The sequence below is a fragment of the Carettochelys insculpta genome, chromosome 1, assembly GCF_033958435.1.
Source record: "Carettochelys insculpta isolate YL-2023 chromosome 1, ASM3395843v1, whole genome shotgun sequence".
NCBI classification, from domain to species: Eukaryota; Metazoa; Chordata; order Testudines; family Carettochelyidae; genus Carettochelys; species Carettochelys insculpta.
Window position 1 is genome coordinate 64615007 of NC_134137.1, and position 22302 is coordinate 64637308.

Sequence of the window (22302 nt, forward strand, 5' to 3'; positions counted from 1 at the left end):
GCAAGAAGAAAGATAAACTTTTTGCTTCTTTATCCCCTTTGTCCAATTTACCCAAGTATTCTGAATTCAAACCAAAGCTTTATTCCTATGTAATTTTCTTAAGGAACATTTCTATTAAAATTGTCACAGACGTAGCCACACACATGACAAGTATTAGTTTCTTGGCCACGATAAACCTTCATTTTAATGATGCTTTGGGCACAATACAGACTGACACTTTATATTCATATCAGAAAAACAATAGCCAGAGAATAAAAAGGACAGGGGAAATCACAACGATGGGATGACCCTAATGCAAGACATATGAGGGGAAAAGGATCTGATTATACTTAACTCTTTATACTTAAAAACAAGCAGTCCTGTAGCACTTTAAAGAATTACAATTTTATTTATTAGGTAATGAGCTTCTGTGGGTAAGACCCACTTCATCAGATCTGATTACCTACTTAATTACCTAATAAATAAAATCATTAGTCTTTCAGGTGCTACAGGACTGCTTGTTTTTCTGTGAAGCTATAGACTAACACGGCTACCCCTCTGAGTCTTTATGGCCGTGTCTACACTAGCCCCAAACTTTGAAATGGCCACGCAAATGGCCATTTCGAAGTTTACTAATGAAGTGCTGAAATGCATATTCAGCGCTTCATTAGCATGCGGGCGGCCGCGGCACTTCGAAATTGACGCGCCTCGCCGCCGCGCGTCTCGTCCCGACGGGGCTCCTTTTTGAAAGGACCCCACCTACTTCGAAGTCCCCTTATTCCCATCAGCTGAAATGTAATGCAAATTGTAGCCTAATAGATTTAGCTGGGTTACTACATATAGGCTACGTCTACACTAGCCCCAAACTTTGAAATGGCCACACAAATGGCCATTTCAAAGTTTACTAATGAAGCGCTGAAATGCATATTCAGCGCTTCATTAGCATGCGGGCGGCTGCGGCACTTCGAAATTGATGCGCCTCGCTGCCGCGCGTCTCGTCCCGACGGGGCTCCTTTTCGAAAGGACCCTGCCTACTTCGAAGTCCCCTTATTCCCATGAGCTGACAAGGAGCCCCGTCGGGACGAGCCTATATGTAATATGTAGACGTAGCCTATATGTAATAACCCAGCTAAATCTATTAGGCTACAATTTGCATTACATTTCAGCGGATGGGAATAAGGGGACTTCAAAGTAGGTGGGGTCCTTTCGAAAAAGAGCCCCATCGGGATGAGATGCACGGCGGCGAGGTGCGTCAATTTCGAAGTGCCGCAGCTGCCCGCATGCTAATGAAGCGCTGAATATGCATTTCAGCACTTCATTAGTAAACTTCGAAATGGCCATTTGCGTGGCCATTTCGAAGTTTGGGGCTAGTGTAGACATAGCCTCTATGTAATAACCCGCTAAATCTATTAGGCTACAATTTGCCTTTATACAGAGGACAAATAAGAGGGTTAAGAGACACTTCAGTCCCTCATAAGGCCTCAAAATGTCTTAGGTAGGATTTAAGTAGTGCCAAGGTCTTACAGTGGCCCTTTGCACGGGGCATATTTCATTTTCTAATATATTTTTTTTAATCCTAACTGTATATTTGAAACAGCCATTTCAAATGTTATTTAAGTACTTAGGGCTTGTAAAACGATCTTGGAGACTTACACTATTCATTTGCACAAACAGCAAAACTACAGGTTTCCTTACCAATATTCCTGAGTCCTCACCTAGAGTGGCCACCCCAGTTGGGTAGGTGGACAGCTGAGTCTCCATTTCAAATGAAGTCCAAGCCTGTCTGTGCTCACTAAGGTGTTGGCTGGAGTGGCAACTTCTCTGATGTATTTGTCCTCTAGTAGCTGGACTGATACTGCCAATATCACATTTCTACTTTATATACAGCCAACTGAAGACTCATCAGATACCTTTCAAGGATGGTAAGGAAAACGTTATTATAAACATTATGAACAAGTTCTCATCATGTTCTATAGGCAACCCAGTTCCGTGTGAAAGATCGGATTATGGCAAGACTTCTGCAGCATCTTGATTTCTACGTCATGCCTGTGATGAATGTAGATGGCTATGAATACACATGGACCACTGTATGTAAAACAGTTTCCAGACAGATTGTGGACTATTCCAGCGTATTATTCACAAGTATTGTGAGGGCTGATACATATGTGTATATATATGGCTCCTTTTTGTCTTGAGAGAAGGTGGCTGAAAAGATTTAAATGCATATTTTTCAGTGTCATGTGGCAGTTTTGAGTCCAAACCCCTTAACTGAAGCCAGGAATTTCTCTATTCTCTGCCCCTTCACAGACTCCAATAACTCCTGCAAATATATGATTTTTAACTCACAGATCACAGGCGTTTTCCAGATCCCAAGTCAAACCAAGGCTTAGATGTCACCCCGTGATTTTAATTCTTTTTGATGTCAGGTGATAATTATGGTAGGCATGTCAGTCTACAAGATTGCCCAATATTCTGATAATCCACAACAAGGGCAGAGAGACCTGACTGAACAACTCACTTCTCCATTCCATGGTGTAAGGCCTGACATCATAATGTTCCTAGTACTTTTTGTTTCAAGTAAATAAATGGGCAACAGGTAATCTCAGACAACATCCCAGTGTCTTATAAGGCATTTTACTTACTCACAGTGACAGACTGTTCAAAGCTCCCACAGGCAGAATTATTTATTTGCTTTTCAAATTTGCCCTCTTATTTAGTTTACAGAGTCTATTTTTAAGCATAAACGTCTCTCTTCCACTCATATAAACTTTAGGCTATATTTTAAAAAAGGCATCAAGCTAGCCTCTGTGTGTATGTTCAACTTTATATTTGCTGACTTTACCATGTATCAGTTGGATCCACAATTTATAGGCTTTAAACATGATATACAGGGTTGTCAAGGTGTCTGGTATTCTATCAGAATGCCGTGGTCAAAAAGAGACCACGACAATTCCAATTAGCACTGCTGACTGGGCCATTAAAAGTCTGGCTGGAGGCACAGTAGGGCTGACAGGCTCTCAGTTTGGCTCCACTTGACTCCTGGGAAGCAGCCGGCATGTTCCTCTGACTTACAGGTGGAGAGGAGGCAATGGTGTGGAGGCATTCCACATGATGCCCCTGCCCTAAGAACTGGCTCCACAGCTTCCATTGGCCAGGAACTGCAACCAGTGGAAACTGCAGAGGCAGTGCCTGTGAGTGTGGGCAACACATAGAGCCCCCTAACCACACTTGTGCCAAGGAGCCAGAGCGGTATGTCACCAATTTCTGGGAGCTTCATGAGGCAAGTGCCATCTGCACCCTGAACTGCCTCCTGTGCTCCAAACCCTGGCTCCAGCTCAGAATCTCCTGCCCCAGTTCAGAGCCCGTCCTGTAACCAAACTCCCTCCTGGTACTGTACCCGTTACCCTCTCTGGTACCCAAACACCTCAGCCTCAGACCCAGCCCCGCTCAAGAGCCCACATCCTCAGTAGGACCCTTCACCTCCTCCAACATTCCAACACTTTGTTTCAGCCCATATCACCCTCCTGCATCCTGAACCCCTCATTTCTGGTCACATCCTGGAGCCTGTACCCCCAGCTCACAGCCCCGTAAGCCCTTCCTCAGCCTTGAGCCACCTCTCACACTCTGAACCTCTCAGCTCCACTTCTCAGCCAGGAACCTCCTCATGCATCCCAAATTCTTCATCCTTGGCACAATCCCAGAGCCCACAACCCCAGCCTGAGCCCTCTTCCTCTCCTGCTTCCCAGTCACTTCCCCCCACACTGGTGAAAATGAATGAGTGAGATGGGGAGTGGGGAGAGCAAGGATATTCAATTTTCTGTGATTCAGAAGTTGGCCACCCTAATGATATACCCACTGGGCTCAATCTATGCATGCAAAAAAGTCAAAAGATGGATAGCAGTTCACCCCTCAGTTATAATGCACAATCTCATTGAAAACAACGGCATTAGATTGAAGTAACAAGAGAATTTGGGTCATGGAGCCATATTCTAAAATACACAGTTTTTACTTTGTCTTTTGTTTATTTAGGCCAGGGGGTCTGCAACTAAAATAGCAAGAAGAACCAATTTTTTTTAATTTGATTAAAAAAACTCATTAATTCAAGAGCCACAAGGCATATACATATGATACAGTCCCTAATAAATAACATTAAACCATACTTATTGTAACCCCCATTTTAAGACCAGCGCACACACAATGATTTGTAATACTACATATGTTTACTTCAGGACATTCACAAAAATTTTACATATTCTACTGTTACTATTTCTTTACAAGTGTGTGTTTGTACCATCTTCCTGACTTTCACTCCCGAACCATCTCTCTCTGGAGGATGCTAGATTCTGAACAATTTCATTTTTGTTTTTGAAATCACCACAAAGCTGCTCTGATACTTTGATAAATCACTCTTTTCTATCTTCGCCATCTGAGAACAGCTTTACTTATTTCATGATCTCTTGAGCTGCCGCAAAACCAGCCACAGTTATGCTACTTGGTGGTATCACTCATTTAGTAAACGTGTTCTTATTTTGCTTTGCTTTGTGTAGCAGCTCCTCCACAGCTATTTTTTTCTGGAAGCTCCAGCTGGATACAGTTCAGCAAAAGTAAAGTGTTTTTTGATAAAATGCCTCTTGAGATTGCATTTTTTGTTGTTGGAGAATTTCTCATTGCTAATGAGACATAAAGGTAGCCCAGCCAAACTTGATATAAATGCAAATGATTGTGTCCATTCAGCTTGAAATTCTCTGCTTCATCTTCGATTTTTCCCTGTTTTGAAGCCATTTCAACCCTACTTTATGCCAATTTCACTTCACATTTAATTTCAGTTTCTACTTTCTTAAAATTCCTGCCTTAAAATGCCTTCATAGCAGGAATGTCACAAGCTTTCTTTTAAAAATCAAGACTTTATTAGCAACACAGTCAAAACACAGACACAGTATTGTATCCCAGTATGCACTGCACATGTTAAAGAGGGAGTTTTCCAATGTTTATCATTTATCGTTTGCAATTTAGATATGAGTTCTTCATTGTTGGGCTTTTAGATGTTCACCGTTTATTAAAAGTAACCAGGAGGGTTGTTTTGTTTTACTTTGCAATTATAGCATTGGGAGCCATATGCAGTTCCAGAGCTGCAGGTTGCAAATCCCTGATCTAGGCTAATACTCATGGACCTCAATCAGAGCTTGACTGAATGGAGGCCGAGAATACCATGATTTTTCCCATTCTATGCAAAATTGCTCTGTCTTTATTTTAAACAGCACTTTTCAAAAATTCTCGAAAAAGACTCAGTTAGAAGTCTTTTAACAAAATCTTTCACTGAACTCAAATATGGCTTTTATTTGCAGTTGTCAATTTGCCTTTCTGGAGAAATCTTATGAGTCCTCCACTATTTGTGTAGTCCAATTGTAGTCAAATCAGAATAATTGTGTCATGCACTGCCAGAAATTGTACTATAAATATTTAATCTTGTTACTTACAATGCTTAAGACTGCTTGAGTTCAGCACCCAAAAAGATAACAGAACAGCTAATCAGGCAATCAATTTGCAAACACCTAGAATATAATAAGGTGATAAGTAATAGCCAACATGGACTTTTCAAGAAAAAATTGTGTCAAACCAACTTAATTGCTTCCTTTGACAGAGTAAGAAGCCTTGTGGATTGGAGGAAGAGGCAGGCGTGGTATATCTAGAGTTTAGTAAGACTTTTGATACCATCTCACATGACTTCATTCACAAACTATAGAAAAACAATGTAGGTGGAGCCACTATAAAATGGGTGAATAGGTATCTGAAAACTTCCAAAGAGTAGTTTTCAGTGCTTCATAATCAAGCTGGAAAGGTATATAAAGTGGGTTCCCAAAGGAATCAGTCTTGGGCCTGGTTCTGTTCAATAGCATCATAAATGGTTTAGATAATGGCATAAAGAGTGAGAGTACACTTATGAAATGTATGAACAATATCAATCTCAGAGGAGTTGCAAGTGCTTTGGAGCATCGGATTAAAATTCAAAATGATCTGTACAAACTGGAGAAAAAGTTTGAAGTGAATAGCATGAAATTAAATACGATCAAATACAAAGCACTCCACTTAGGAAGAAACAATCAATGATACACATGCGACATTAGAAATTAATGGCTAAGAAAGAGTACCATGAAAAGGCAGCAGGGGGTTATAGCTGATTATAAGCTAAATAAGAGTCAACGGTATAATATTATAGCCAAAAAGATAGTGAACATCAATCTGGGATGTGTTATCAGGAGTGTTGTAAGCAAGACACAAGTCATAATTTTTCCACTCTACTTCATACTGAAAAGGTTTCAGATGGACTATTGTGTCCAATTCTATGTGCTACATTTCAAGAAAAATGAGAACAAACTGGAGAAGGTCCAGAGCAGAACAACAAAAAAGTCTACAAAATATAACCTATGAGAAAAGATTTTCAAAATAATTTCTTTAGTTTAGAAATGAGAAGACTGAGGGGGTCATGAAAGCAGTTTTTGACAAAATAAACAAGATGAAAGGTGAAAAATTGTTCTTGTTAGCGTAGGATGATAGGACAAGAAACTATGGGTTTAAAATGCAGCAGGGGAGGTTTAGTTTGGTCATTAGGAAAAACTCCCTGTTGTGGTAGCTGAACACCAGAACAAATTGCCTTGGAAGGCTGTGAAATCTCCATCACTGGAGGTTTCTAAGAAGAGGTTGGACAAACACCTATAAGTGTTCTCTAGACTAAGTTAGGGTTCCCGCTAATATTTCCATTCATGAGTGACATAGAGTTTGTTATGTGCACCAGCATATGGGAGCTACACCACCAGTAGGAATAAAAGCTGCTCGCTGTGGGCACTCTGCTAATCAGCTGGGTGGCACCTGAACCTCTCCTGGGTGGCTGCCTAAGTGCTTGGCTTACAGCAAACCCTGTTTTCAGGACACTTTCAGTCCTACACTTTTATGTTTCTATGAGATAACTAGCTTATGGTTTTACAGGCTCCCTAATTCTCTTGCTTTTTTGCTCCCCTTCATTGGCACAGGTTTGTAGCTTTGACATATGGAATATAACTGGAAATTGCATTTTCACTAGCAAGTAAAATAGTGATACCAGTGTCTTAGAAATTTTATGTAAACACACATTTTTGTGTCTGTCCACAGAACCGGTTGTGGAGGAAAAGCCGCTCAAAGCATGGTGACAACAAATGCATTGGTACTGACATGAACAGGAATTTTGATGCAGGCTGGTGTGGTACGATGAAATTTTCTTTATATTTGATTACAGACATTCTGATTTTAACCTTTACACTTCTGCAATTTGAAAATATTTTATCCACCTATTCATAAAGTCATTTCTCATGTAAAGATAATAGACCTTAGTACTAAACTTAACCAAAACATTTATAAGCAGGTCAGGGGACCAGAGAACAAATCTCAGCTTTGCCCCATACTCCCTGTGTGGTTATCAGGAAGACACTAAACTCTTTGTTCCTGTTTTCCCATAAGTAAAATGGGGGGGGGGGGGGGGGAAAAACTCCCTATCCCACCAGAGTATTGTAAGAACAAATACATTAAAATTTGTGAATCGCTAAGATGCTATGGTGCTGGGGACCATATATATATATAGATTTAAAAGTAACATCAAACATAAAATACTTAATCAATGCAGAACTTGGACAAACCAGGAAGTTTAGTTGCTCATTTGTATGATGTGAATCTTAATTACAACAGGGATTTATACAGCACATTTAATTTTTAAAGCACTTATGGCATTTAGCAACCCAGTAAGGCAGATAAAATCATCACCATCTCTATTTCATAAGTGAGGAAACAGAGATACTAAGAGAGTAGTTCTAAGAAAAATTACTTGGCAAAAAAGGGCACCTTTAGATGCAACAGATCTACTTTCTGGTGTAGTGAGTTATATCAAATTATTTTAGTAACTAAAATAAGTTTCTATTCCTTTTAGTCTTATGGAGCCAATATAGTTATAAAAACGCAAACTGGATTCTATTCTTTCTTGAACCTCCTCAGAAAAGTTATTACAACTTCAGCAATATATACCTTATCAACTCCATTGAGAGTAATAGGATTGTATAGGTGTAACTCACAATATAATCTTGCCTGCAGACTCTATATTATTGATGACACTGTAAAAATGAAAGAACACAGTGCAATTCTCAAAATCACAAGTCTGCATTTTATAATTCTTGTATTTTAAAATGTTTTTGTTTTTACTTAAACTGAATTCATCAAGCACATGACCTCTGTGAAACAACAAAGGCGCATCCCAGCAATTTCAATGTGGCAAAGGTACTTTTCAGAACAGAGCCAGTTTTTTAAGGGAAGGGCTTCTTTTTCAGAGGTGTTGAGCAACTGCAACAATCACTCACTCCAGTTGGAGTTAAGGACCAGGACAGACTAACTTAACCAGCCCCAGAGCCCTTCCAGAACAAGACCCTCCCAGAACAAGAGATGCAAAACCTGTAGTTATACCACCACTAGTATGGTGACTAACCCCACCCCTCACTACCATACAGCAAATCTATCAAGAACCTTGGGTCCTACACGTGTCTTTCACCACATGTGGCGTATCCATTCCAGGACACTAAATGCTGCAGAAACAACTATATAGGTGAAAGCAGAAAATCACTATATTCTCGACTCGTAGGGTTCCCAGGTGCACTGTTTTTGACTGGAAGGTTTGGTCAAAAAGGGAACCTGGCACTGTCCAGTCAGGACACAAAGTCCAGTTGGCTGCAGTAACCAGCCTGCAACACTTGGGGATGGGAAAAGCAGCTGCTGCGGGTGGAGCCACATGGAGAAACTGCTCTCAGCTCAGCTGTTGAGGCCTGACAGAGAGCAGTGCCTGGGTTCTGGACTATGCTCCAAGAGGTAGGTGCCACTGCCACAGGAGGATGAGGTTCCTATATGCCACCAACCCCATTTTGCCAGCCTACTTTGCTACAAGGACTGACTCGACCATGGCCCCTGGCTCTGTGGACTGGCCCACTATGTTGCAATGGCTTTAGCCCCTTCCTTCAGGGACTGATCCTCCCCTCTACTGCTGCACCCCAACAGGCTCCATGTCCGCTCCTCCCAGCTGCCTCTGCAGGCAGCAGGTGAGTCCTGGGAGAGAGGGAAAAGGAGTGAGAGGCATGTGTGTAGAGTGAGTGACAGCGGGAAGAGACAACTGGGGGTGTGGCCTTGCAGTAAGAGGAGGAGCAGGAAGCAAGGAAAGTTTCCAGCAATTAGAAAGTTGGCAATGCTACTTGTGAGTAAACTCACACCGAACAATGATAAAAGACAAACACATTACCTGTGGGTAAACGCTCCGTACAAAACAATCACTCCATATTTGACCACTCAATCCTCATTTTAAAGGATACCTGCTCTTCTTCAAAAATGAGACTAGGAGCTTAACTACATATCTGTAGTGTAGATCTGGTGGGATGATAGTGTCTGGAGGGGGCTACACAGATAATGCTTATTCAGGACAAACTTCAAAGAATAGGACTGATGATCTCCAAAACTGAAGGTTTATTCTATAATTAGGTTTCACCTAGCCAATAACCAAATAGCTGCAGGGTTTCCCAAACTTTACATAGTTGGACCTGTTTTTTTTTCAGTACCTTTTTTTGAGGCCCAAAAATATGAACCCATATTAAAAAAGAATGAAAAATGAATAAATTTTCATTGCTTATTATTTATTCACAATAACAATAATAACAATAATAATAATAATACATGGTGATAATACACTCATCCCTTGTGATATGAGCACAATTGGTTCCTAACTTTTTGCTCGTAGGCGAAAACACATGAGGGACATTAAATTCCTGTTCAGATATGTGTAACAGTCTCTGATTGGTTCCAAGTGCTGGGAGTGGCAGCAGATGGTGCTGCTTTTGAAAGGTAAGTGAACCTAGGGTTCGGGGGTGAGGGTTAAAGGCTGGGGGCAGTTTGGGGACGAGTGGGAGGGAGGATTTAAAAAATGGTGGCGGGTGGGGTAGGGAGCAGGGTTCAGGCAGCATGCTGCAGGTTGGGTCTGGTGTGGGGGGGTAAGTCTGCAACAGTTTTGGTCTGAGGGGCCAGAGGGGTTAGGCTGCAGCAGTTCAGTTGAGCAGGGTGACGGGGGATTTAAGTTGCAGCAGTTTGGGTGCACAGGGGCTGGTGGGGGGTTTAAGTTGTGGCAGTTCGGGTGTGCAGGGCTGGTGGGGGGCGGGAGTTAGGTTTCGGCAGTTTGGGCGTGTGGGAGTCTGCGGGGGGTTTTGGTTTTGGTGGTTCGGGAGTGCGGGGCCAGCAGTGGGTTTAGGATTCGGCGGTTTGGGCGTGCGGGGGTCATCGGCGGGTTTAGGTTTTGGCAGTTCAGGCGTGCGGGGTTTGGAGTGGGGGGTTTAGGTTTCGGCAGTTCGCGTGTGCGGGGGTCGGTGGGGGGGTTTAAGTTGTGATGGTTCAGGTGCGTGGGGGTCGGTGGGGGTTAAAATTGCCACGGTTTGGGTCTGTGGGGCCGGTGGGGGGGTCAAGCTGCTGTGGGTTGGAGCTGCGGGCAGGAGTAAGTCTCGTATTAGCCGGTGGGGAGTTCACTCGTCCAGTGAACAAAAGGTCAGTAAATGTGTCCCTTGTTTAAGCGAGTACTCGTAAATAAAGTACTCATTTAACGAGGGATGAGTGTACATAGCAATAATTTGTATATTTTCTAAGGACTGGTATTTATTTTCCACGGACCAGTACGAGGCCGTGGACCATACTTTGGGAAACTCTGGCTTACTGGTTACCAAGAAACCAGTCCCTTTTAAGTAATTCAGCCTTCCAGACAGCCAAATCTAATATACTAAAAACCCTAATTATCATTTTAAAAATTGTGATAATCCCAAGAGACTGAACACATTGCAAACCAGCTCAATGAATATTTCAGATTTCACCCAAGTACATGTGTACAGCCAATTCTCATTGATTATATCTAAGTTTTATTAATAAAAAGGAAAAAGAGAGCATTGCTATGGTTAAAAGAAGAAAATACTTACAGATCTGAATAAAATTCTTTGGTCAATTTCATAGCAGAGTTGGCGAGGCGGCTGACCTCAAAACATTTTTTTAATCAATTTAAAAGGTAGGGTTTGGTCAAATTCTACCATTACTCTTGGTAGTTTGTTCCAATGGCTAATTGCCTTTAGTGTTAAAAATCTGTGACTTATTTCCAATTTGAATTTGTCTTAAGTTAACTTAAGTTTTCAGCCATTGGTTCTTGCTATGTGCTTCTCTGCTAGATTAAAGCAAACATATTGTCTCCCCATGAAGGTACCTATACACTGTAATCAAGTCACCTCTCAAACTTCTTTTTTGATCAGCTAAACAGACTGAACAACAAGAAGTCCTGTGGCATCTTATGGACTAACAGATATATTGGAGCACGAGCTTTCATGAGCAAAGACCCACTCTGCCAATGAAAGCTTATTTTCCAATATATCTGTTAGTCTATAAGGTGCCATAGGACTTTTTGTTGTTTTTGTGGATACAGACTAACACAGCTACCGCTCTGATACTAAACAGACTGAGCTCTTTACATCTCTTACTTTAAGCCATTTACTGCAGTCCTTAAACAATTTTTGTAGCACTTTTCTGTACCCTCTCCAAATTTTTAACATACAGATAGTGCAACGCATTGTGTAATCAGGCCTAGATGGTGCAATAATGATGCATCAAAAGGGTCCCAGATTTTATGCTCACTTGTATAGAATCCTAATGCTTTAATTTGTCAGTAGGTCATGAGACATTTCAGTGTATAAAACTCAACATGTTAGATTGTATGCTCTGTTTTATTACAGGTAAAGGTGCCTCTCATAATGATTGTCGTGAGACATACTGTGGGCCCTACCCTGAGTCTGAACCAGAAGTGAAAGCTGTGGCTAATTTTCTCCAAAAGAATAAAGATCACATTAAAGCATATATAACTATACACTCTTACTCACAGATGGTTCTGTTTCCATATTCCTACACTGAGAATAAAAGTAAAGACCATGATGAGCTGGTCAGTATGAACACTTTTTATGTTTCATCTGTATCTCTCACCATCACTTTTCAGAGCAGGACATCTACTGAAAAGTGGGAAAAGCCTTCAATAAGCTTTTAGTCTGTTCAAGATTTGGGAAAATTGAATTTTCAATTGGGGTATGTAAGAGCATAAGAAAGCTGGATTTTGACACAAGCATTATGATTACAAGAAAGTAGTTTTGGAAGATGAACTCATGGATGGATAAGGTAGCCTGACTTTCTCATAGTTTCAAGGCATCACTTAGGGAGCAAAGTAATCTGGGCATTTTAATAAACATTTCTATATAGTCAGGTTCAGGTTTCTTCCAAGTATTTCCCCATATGCGAAACTACTGTGTCTCTGCTTTTTTTTTTTGTATTGTTTTGTTTTTATAACTCTAGTGCTCTTGAATAATGTTCCACTGTAACTCTGATATGTGCATGCAGCCTTAACTGCACCTTCATTAAATCTTCTTCTACGGAAAATATTTTAAAATGGCCCTAATGGTCTGATGGAGACAAGTCCTGTTTTCACAGACACTAGGGTCCTTAGGAGCATTGAGAGGACCAGCAGATCACAGGTAGCCCATGGAAGAATACTTATTTGATTCTGCAGGTTATGAAGTTGTCTGCTGGCCATGGGTTCTGGAGTCAAATGTCTTCTAAGGCCTACTTAAAAGAAGTCACAGTTCTATGAAGTTCTGGATGGCCACACAATCAAGGCTCCTCTTTCCTGCAGAATCGCAGAGTTGCTCCCTGTCAATTAACCCATAGGATAAATAGGGGAAGATTGGAAATAAAGAACACCCTCATCTTTTTAATCTTTTCTTTTTCTTGAGGGTTGATCCTCAAGCCTTCAGATATATCTATATTAGGAAAAGAGATTGAGGCCAAATTGGAGTTAGCCTAATTATCTGGATGTATTGGCTATCTGAATAGCTGAAAAATCTAACAAGATTTCCCAGGGCAAAAGGTAAGGAAAGAAGCCCCCTCAGAAAAAAAGAACACTTTTTCTGCTCCTTCTGGCCAATTTTTCACTCCTGGAAGAATGGGACAGGGGTTCTTTATTTCAAGTGGGACCTTCATGGGACCAGGGAAGAAGCAGGAAATGGCTAATGTAATGGGAAAGGGCTTTTCTTTTTATGAGACTTGCTACATGAAGGCACAGGACATCTATAGGCTAGACATAGACTCAGTTAGGGTATATCTGCACTTATTGGAAGAAGGACTCTTTCAGGATCAATCGTCCGGGGTTTAATCTAGTGTGCCTGGTGGGGACATGCTAAGTCAAACTATCAGGGCTCGACAGTCTGCCCTGATACTCCTCATTCTCACAAGGAGTAAAGGAGGTCCATGGGAGAAACTCTCTCTGTGCAGACGGCCAGAAAAAATCGATCTTCGATATGTTGATTCCAGTTATGCAATTGTTGTAGCTGGAACTGTGTCTTTTTGGTTTAGTGTAGACCTGGCCTCAAAAGGGAATGCAAGGGTCATCTAATCTAAACCTCTTCCAAGATGTAGGATTTGTTTTGTCTAGACCATTTAAGACAGATGGCTATCCTGCCTTTTTTTGAAAACCTCCAGTTAAAGGAGCATCCACAACCTCTCTGGTCAGTCTCATTACATTCTTTATGCTACAGGGTATACCTTGCATGGGGCCAGGCAAGAGCAGCAAGTGATGGGTATTTGGAATTACTTCTCCATGCTGCCTCCAAACCTTCATTCCCACCTATTCTTTCTACACACAGATCTAAGGTTGATGAGAAAGATTGTAAAAATTAACTGTTACTGTCTCCTTAATGTGAGCCTTTTTGATTTTCAAAAATTAATGGACTTTGTAAATGATAGATTAGAACATAGAAACTGTAATAATTGATAATACCAATATTCTGTTCAGCATTCTGTTTCCTGTGGTGACCAGTGCCAGATGATTCACGGGAAGGAGGAAAAAAAATCCTTTAGTGGAGATGAAATAACTTGTCCTCAGTTTCTTCCAAAGCTCACTCAGTTAGTGAACATCTTCTGGCCTTAAAAGTTGAGGGCTTACTTCCCTTTTATTTTTTTTTTTATCCTAGCTAATGCATTATGGAAGAAAGATAAAGAAAATATGGATTTATTACTTCTTTTTCTGTAAAGCAAGGATGTGACTGCCTACAAACTAATTCTAGTTCATAATTCAAGACTAGTGCACAGTTCATTGTTAAATTATTTCATATACTTCCACACTAACCTTACCTTGAAATATTTTAATGTTACTTCAACAATATTTGATAGGTAATGAAAAATACAGAACAGACAAAAAGAATAATGGATTTGGTGACAGTTTGCTGTCCAGTTGCAGCATAGCTGCTATTTGTTTCATGATGGACATAACCTAACCATTTCTGACAACATCTTGTAAGCATTCTGAAGCCTACCACATCTTCCTTTCACAAACTGCAATGAAGCCAGGTCTGGGGACAACCGTGTTCTCTCTGTTTTCTGTACCCATAGTGGATGAATACAATGCCCTAACAGAGTCTGTGTGGAACAGTTTCCTAAATTGTAAAAAAATTAATTAATATTTTGTTGATTTCAGCTAAATGTGGCAAACAGAGTAGCTGATGCTATTAGAGCAACAACTCACAAAAATTATGAGTCTGGCCCTGGTGCACAAACTATCTGTAAGTATCATTTTCAGTATTACAATCCATATGACAGAATATTCTCTCTACCTCCACAATGCAGTGTGTAGGACTGAGGTCATGGTTGCAGGTAATAATGTTTTCTTTTCTTTTTCCTATAGATTTAGCTCCTGGAGGTTCAGATGACTGGGCTTATGATCTTGGCATTAAGTATTCGTTTACCTTTGAACTTCGGGACAAAGGAAGACATGGATTTTTGCTTCCTACAGATCTAATTAAACCCACTTGTATTGAAGCACTTACTGGTGTAAAAGTAATAGCATTACATGTTATCAACAATATTTAATGTACCATATTTTAATTTGGAATTTCATAGCTTTAGCTTGTATTGTACATGCCTTGATGGGCAGTGTCATTCATTCAAGTGTGCTTCTTTTGAGTTTGGAGCGACAAGTTGGTGTTTCTTTTGCTACCTGTCACCCTGAAATATATTAAATTGCTTCATAACCATACCCAAATGTATTGACCATCTGTTGAGAAAGAAGTGTAGTGAAAGATAAACTACAACTGTGCAAATGCAACCTCCCCAATGCAATACTATTCAAATACATTGTCAATTTGAGTACCCTGTTAGTGTTGCTTTCGGAGAGTTTTTGAATAATTTTTGAAGTTCTTGTGTCACTCATTAATAAACATGTTTCAGGTTCATGTGCTAGATTCACAGAGAGTAGGAATGTCTTACAACCAAGCTAGAGAGCCATGGCTCTGTAAACATGATATAACCACTTATAATTTTAGTGTTGGAAGTCCCCAGTTTAATCCCTCATGTTTTGCCCAAGATGGTGGTGGTCACCTCTGAGGTGACTTACCATGGAAATGGGAACAATACCGTATGACTCACTGAACTAACCTCTCACTGCACGTTGAACCTCTCTAGTCTGGCACTTTTGTCCAGCGACATCCATAATCCAGCATGATTTTTGGTAGCCAAATGACCACTTATCATGGGAGTGGCCAAGTTTCCCATGGTCCCAGAAAGTTTGTTTACAGCCACCAGTTACAGCTCTCAGTGTTCTGTGCTGTTAGTTAGCTGTAATTTACCCCTACATGTCTTCTAAGAGCCCAGTAAGCAGTGAAGTGTTGGTAATGCTTCTGGACTATATTGACCTCCTGTGGTCCAGCAAATTTTCTTGTTCAGCACCAGTCAGATCGCAAGAGTGCTGGACTAGAGACGTTCAACCTGTACTATGCAACACAATCCAAATGTCCAATATTCCAAGTCAGTCCAGCAACTGAATTGACTGAAGAGATATGCCCATGGAAAGCCTAGTTGAAAAGGGGAACCGGCAGTGTCCAGTCAAATGCATTGACCAGATAGCAAAACTCCAGTTACCACTGGATGGGGAAGGTACCATCCTTCGTTGCCTCTATTCACAGACAGGGACTGTGTGGAGCTGCTGCACCTCCTGTCCCAGCCGAGGTGCAAAAGAAGCCCACGTACGGTGAAGGAAGAGGAGACAATGTGGAGAAGGGGGCAGAAGAGTGAATGGCGGGGTGAGGCTTTGGGAAGAAGAGGCAGAGCAGCGGCAGGGGCAGGAGTGGAGGTGAAGAGGGCAGAACTCTAGAGAAAAAGTGGAGCAGGGATGGAGCCTTGGGGGCGGGGGAGGAGGAGGGGCGGAGGGAAGCCTTGGAGGCCCCTTTACCAGTAGTTAGAATAGTAGTAACCCCCCTTCCCTCCCCCTGCCCAGGGCTCTCCCTCCCTTATGTCACTTCCCCTCCCCCGTTCTTGATTCGCCTGCTCCGCCCCCCCCCCACCTTTTCTCTCCCACTTCCCAGGCCCCTCCCCCCACTCAAGCCCCTCCCCTTTTCTCTTCCTCTCCCCAGGCCCCTCCCCCATCCCGGTCCTCTCCCCTTCCCGTCCCCTGGCCAGGCCCCTCCCCCATTTCAGGCCCGACGTCGCGTTTCCCCTGTCTCCGCCTCACCGGAGCCGCGCGCGGCCGGATGTTGCGCTGCTACGCACGGTCATGGCGGCCAGGCGGTTTCCGGCGGGCCGAGGCTCCTCCTCCCGACGGCGGCAGCGGCGGAGGCGCTGGGGTCGGCTGGTGGGTCGCGCTGCTTTCCCGGCAGCCCCCGTGCCTGGGCAGCGCCGTTCGGTGGCCGGAGCGGGCCGCGCTCCCGGTCTTCCTCCCCGTGTGGCTCCGCGCGCAGGCCCGAGAGGACGGACTCCCCCCACGCCCCCTCCCACCCTCTCCGCCCCGGGCGGCGGCGGGGGAGGCGGCGGGGAGCGGGCAGGCAACGGAAGGAGCAGGTGAGTGTGGCGCCCCGGCGGGGAAACGGGGCCTGGGCGGCCGAGGGAGGGGCGCGGCTAAGCGGGGCACAGGCCCTCCCGCCACCGCCGCGAACAGGGCCGGCTGGGTGCCGCAGCCCCTGCGCGGAGCGGCGCCGGGCGCTCGGTGTTGGCAGAGCCTCCCGCAGCCCGGCTGCGCCCCGCGGGCCTGGCAGAGCGGCCGCAGTGGCCGGGGGTTGGGGCTAGAGGCAGCGATGGACTGAGGGGATGGGACTTGCGAGGGCAGCGGGGCTCAAGGGCGGTGGCGTGCGGTGGGGGTGGGGGGTTGAAGGAGTAGCTGGGACGGGGGCGAGGGAGTAGTAGCGGGGTGGTGAGGAGGATTGTGAAGCCAGGGCTTGATGGAACCGATCGGCCTCCGGCTGTGGGGCGTCCCTCCCCTGGCGCTTAGATGGGGTGGGGTGGAGCGGGGAAGGGGCTGCGGCAGATCGAGCAGTGTGGTTTGTGAGAGGTGTTGGTCAGATAGTGCCCAGATCCGCCAGCGAGACTGCTGACTAGACTCGTTATTCTTTCTGGTTGATGCTTTACCTACGGGAGCCCTGTCTTGGGGTTCTCATTGCCTCCCAGACACATGATCTTCGTGAGTTTTAGGGTACTGGAGTTCCCTTCGTGCGAGTCCTGTGTGGATATGTTTGCATCTATGTTGGCATCTGTATCTGCAAAAATGAGCCACGGATGTCCGCTTCGACGTCTGTGGATGTGGATACCCGTGGGTATCTGGATTTGAAGGGCTCTACTGTTCCCATTTGCTGGTGGTAGTAAAATGTAATCAGCCTTTTTAGCTGAATTTGGGACTTGTCAGCCCTGGTAGCATGAATCCTAAACCTCCATGCTTTAGCCTTTTCTTTAAAAAAAACTTTTTTCTTTGATTCCTGTCTAGAATTGCAGTCGAGGCTCATGGCCTGGATTCTCAAAGGCGTTTAGATGCATGACTCCTGTTTAGGAGTCGGGTGCCTAAATACGTTTGAGAATATGAATGTGTATGACTAGTATTATAGATTCTCCCCTTTGTCTTCAGCATCACTCTGGGGATCTCTATTGGATCCATGTGAGACTTGGACCGTTGCTTTTTTTAGACTGACCTTTGAATTGGAATCAAGACTTTTTGCAGTCTAGATTTTATTGTACAGTAGTTTGTGCGCTACTGAGGGGTACCTAGTGGGTTGGCTGGTTGCATTTAAAGACTTGAATCTGGTAAATTTTGTTTTGGGAAGTGGTGCCCTCTTTTTTCAGCCAAATTTTGAAATACCAAGCATACAGTATAAGACAGCAACACACTCTCTCTCTCCCCCCGCCCCCCCCCTTTTTTTTTTTTTTTTTAAAATCTCTTTATGTGGCCCCTGGGGACTGAGTTGTTGCATTTTATCAATAGGAGGCCCATGCCAATTCAGAAATGTAAACACATTGCTGTACATTACTTATCATTCTGATCTATACATTTAAGTGGTGCTTTTTTTGTGTTTTTTTTAAAAAAAAAAAAAAAAGCCGGTACTCACTTGGTCTTCCCTCCCCACTGCTGGTGTTCCCACTGCTGGGTCTTCCAGTGGGGATCCATGCCCCAGCCAGCTCCCAGCCGTGGTGCTCGCAGTTTCCCCCATCATCTGGCTGGAAATCCCTCAACTCGGGCTGCTGAGGTGCTGGTACCCAGTACTAGCAAATACTGTCAAAAAAAAATCACTGCATTTAAAGTTTATAAAAGAGTGCTTAGTGTTAAATAAAAGGTAAAGTTAAATAAGAAGATCTGTTCATAGCAGCGGGTAATAGAAACCAAACTATTGGCTGAATGCACGACATAAGTTTTTATGTGTTGCTTAAAGACTGGCAATTTGGTTTTAATTTTGTGTTGATATTAAGTTTTTTTTGTATGTTATCCATCTGAAATTTGGCATCTCTATATGAATGCGCAACATTTATCATTTTTTTATCACTCTGTGTAGAGAGATGTCAGTATTTGTCTTTTAATGACATTGGCTTGCTATATCCCAGAATACCATAGGATAATCAGTGCATAGTTAATTTTTAAAATATTTCCATTTACATCAGCACTCCTATTTTTAAATGGGGCATTATTTATAGCATTTTGAAGATTGACACTATTCAATGTGGCAGAGGCTGATAATTTTTATAGTCAGTCAATACCCGTAAATTGCCTTGCCTATTCGTGCCACCATATATGAAGGTTAAGCACTTAATATTGGAATCATTTGTTTCTCGAGTTTTTCAATTTCCTTAGACAATTAAAACAATCTACTCAGTGCCACTTTTGTTTATAGTCAGTTTCCATTTATTTTCAATTGCTAGCTTTTTTGTTGATGTTACAGCAAGGGAAAACATTTTTATTCTTTTTAAAACAAGATTAATGATTAATCACCATTATTTCATGTGAACAAATTTGTCAACCATAGGTCTTGTGAAATCTTATTTTTACAAAATCTAAACATTGGACTATATTTGAGCTACGGCTACATCATTAGTATTAATTTAAATGTACATTATAATGTCATAATTCAGGACAGTATATCATAGTGTACCAACTGCAATTACCTAAGTACACCTGTGGGTATAATTTCTTTCAAGTGTATATTAAAAACAATGATTTAAAAGAAAATGGGAATTTGATTTTTATTGAAATAGGGTATTTCATTTGAATACCAGTGTGCTTTTTTAAAAAAAATAAAAATGTAAAATTAAATGTGAAATTGACAATTTTATTAAGGTCTGTATTTATTATAATCTATTGAAATGATTTAAAACAAATTCAAAATTAAGCAGTACACATTTTTGCAGAAGTCTTGAATTCAAACTACCAAACTGATGGAAATCAATGGCACCATGCCTACACTAACAAGTTCTTTCAGAAAATCAGGCCCTTTTGCATTAAACTGTATAACAGCCTAAATAAATGTGTGTAGATATAGTGTGTCCTGGATAGCAAAAACAAGCACCAAGTTTTGGGTGTAGGCTATATTTATTTGGAAATCAGTATATTTTAATGATTGTCAATACTGAGAATCAACTTTAGGAAAATAAGTACAAATGCAAAACATTATCAATATTTAAATAATATAAAATAATATAAAATCAATATTTAAATTGGGGTTTCCTGCTTTTTGTTTTAAATTATTGCACCCAGATACACATTAACAAAAGTATCAAGGAAAACGTTACCTGAACGTTATATTTTGTATTATGGTGTCTCGGAACCACAGTCATAAATCAGGATTCCCAATCTAAAACAATAAAAAAAATTCCTTTCTCTACAGAGCTTCCTAGTTAGCTGTAAGGAAGAGAAAACAAATGAATACAGACACATTAATGGAGTATGTGTTAATTCATTTGCCGCATAGTAACACAATTCCATTTAGTAAATTGTTATCTCTTACGCACTTGAAAAATCCTTATTTAAAAAAAAAATCTTGTGTGCTATAGAGTTGTATAGAAATATCTATAAAAGAATATGTTATAATAGTATTGATAGTCTATTCCTTTTTTTATTATAATGCCACCTTTGATATTATGTATATGCAGGGGGGGAAAAAGCAGTATTTTGGGTTAGACAGTTTAAATAGTACAGTTAACCTTGTAAATTTATTAAATATAATAAAACTGATTTCCATATCCTGTTTTCATTATTTTTTCCCCTGGGCTTTTCATTATTAATGATAAGATGTTATGGATTTCTAAATATTCCTAAATGTATTTAGTTACTAATTTATGTCATACCACTGAAAGAATTTAATTAGAAGGAATAATTAATTATTTAGGTTTAAAAAGATATTTCCTGTTTTTGTGCATTTAATGTATTTATTGACTGACTTGGAAACTGTTGAGTGCTTTAGGCTCTGTCCTATCCTGAAATACAATTTCTTGAACCAGATGAAAGAGGAGACATGGAAATAGACCAGATGGGATTAGGAGTATCAGTGATGTTTGTAGAACTAACTTTTTGTACAGTGGTCAAATAGGTGTAAGAGCATTTCTTAGACAAAATTAGGAATAATTAAAGTAACGTTCTGAGTTTCTCTTGGCTATTAGTTAATTTCTTGGCTGAGAGTTTCAGAAATAACTCCTCCTCCTCCTGCCCCCCGCCCGCTCTTCAAATTTGGAATACCTGCTTTCTTGTGCCTGTGTTAGAGAGTATATAGAAGGAGGCAAGGAGAATGTTCCTACTCTTGCCACAACATAATCAAAAAAAACAATTTTCCTTACTACTTGCTTGTAAAATAGCAACTATAGTTTGTGCATTTAAATTTCGTGGTTGTTGAATAAAAATATTAGGCTATGTCTACACTAGAGAGTTTTTTTCGACAAAACCCGTGGAGCATCCACATTACAAATGCTTTCTGTCAACAGTAAATCGACAGAACAGGGTACTTCTGTTGGTAGCTTTCTGCCATTCCCCCAGGAGACAGAACATCTTTCTCGACAGAATCTGTCAACAGAAAGTCAGTGGGGATACTGCAGGAGGGTTTGGGACGGAACCTCTGTCGACAGACAGGCTTCTGGGACACTGAGCAGCTCTGTCTGCTGTGCTTCTGTTTGGCCATTCTGTTGAGGAGAGCAGTTGGGCCGTCTGGCTGCTGTCGACAGAGTGATCCGCTTTCATGTGTGGCCACAATCTGTCAAATAAAGTTTTGTCAGAAAATATCTTTCGACTAACTTCTGTCAACACATTGCTGTAGTGTAGATGTGGCCTTTAGTGATTGTACATTTAAATAAATGCATTCTACTTAATTTTATTAATGTGTGTTCCAGTATACATGGTTCTCAGATGTATTTGCCCCTGTCTACATGACAGTGCCTGGCCTTGATCTTGCAACCAGCTCCAAATGAATGGATCCCCATGGAAGCCAGGGGCCTCTACTGTAGTATCAGAGGTCTGACAGTGCAGATCTGATTACAATATTGAGATCTTTACATGGACTTTGATGGCCCTTGATAAGTGCGCTCACAGCATGCTGATTTGTCTTACCAGTTTTTTTTTTGATAGCAAAGTACATGGATTTTCATTGACAACTGGTTATATTTAACAATTTAAAAATGGAATTAATTTTGTGTTACCTGAACATGTGCTTTAAAAATCCATTTAAAAAGAAGAAACTTAATGGAGCAACTTTTTCTCAAATGGCTGAATGAAATTTAACTACAAATTATTTTTGTTTAAAAAAACTGAAGAAATTACAGTCCAAAATTTTTTGTGTATAGGATATAGGTGCTTAACAGTAGGGAGTTAAAATGGAAGTACCTCTTTAGTCATAAATATGCTATTATTATGACAATAATAAAGACTAAGAAGTTATCTTTTTTTTTTTTTTGAAATTGACTGTCATCTTAGCT

The 22302-nt window shown here is 41.5% G+C and overlaps 2 protein-coding genes across 4 annotated transcripts in view; both read left to right on the plus strand.

Moving 5' to 3' along the window:
• Window positions 1-14967, plus strand: part of CPB2 (carboxypeptidase B2) — a 41879-nt gene extending 26912 nt beyond the window's left edge. Inside the window, exons 7-11 of the mRNA XM_074988097.1 lie at window positions 1956-2066; window positions 7126-7216; window positions 11793-11995; window positions 14576-14660; window positions 14783-14967. Coding sequence (XP_074844198.1) covers window positions 1956-2066; window positions 7126-7216; window positions 11793-11995; window positions 14576-14660; window positions 14783-14967 — 675 coding nt within the window. The remainder of the gene's footprint in view (window positions 1-1955; window positions 2067-7125; window positions 7217-11792; window positions 11996-14575; window positions 14661-14782) is intronic.
• Window positions 14968-16663: 1696 nt separating this feature from the next.
• ZC3H13 (zinc finger CCCH-type containing 13) overlaps window positions 16664-22302 on the plus strand; it is a 60510-nt gene continuing 54871 nt past the window's right edge. Inside the window, exon 1 of one of the 3 annotated variants that reach the window (XM_074988067.1) lies at window positions 16664-16929. The gene's annotated coding sequence lies outside the window, so the exon portion shown is untranslated. The remainder of the gene's footprint in view (window positions 16930-22302) is intronic. The other 2 variants (XM_074988076.1, XM_074988084.1) reach the window with 2 other exon arrangements.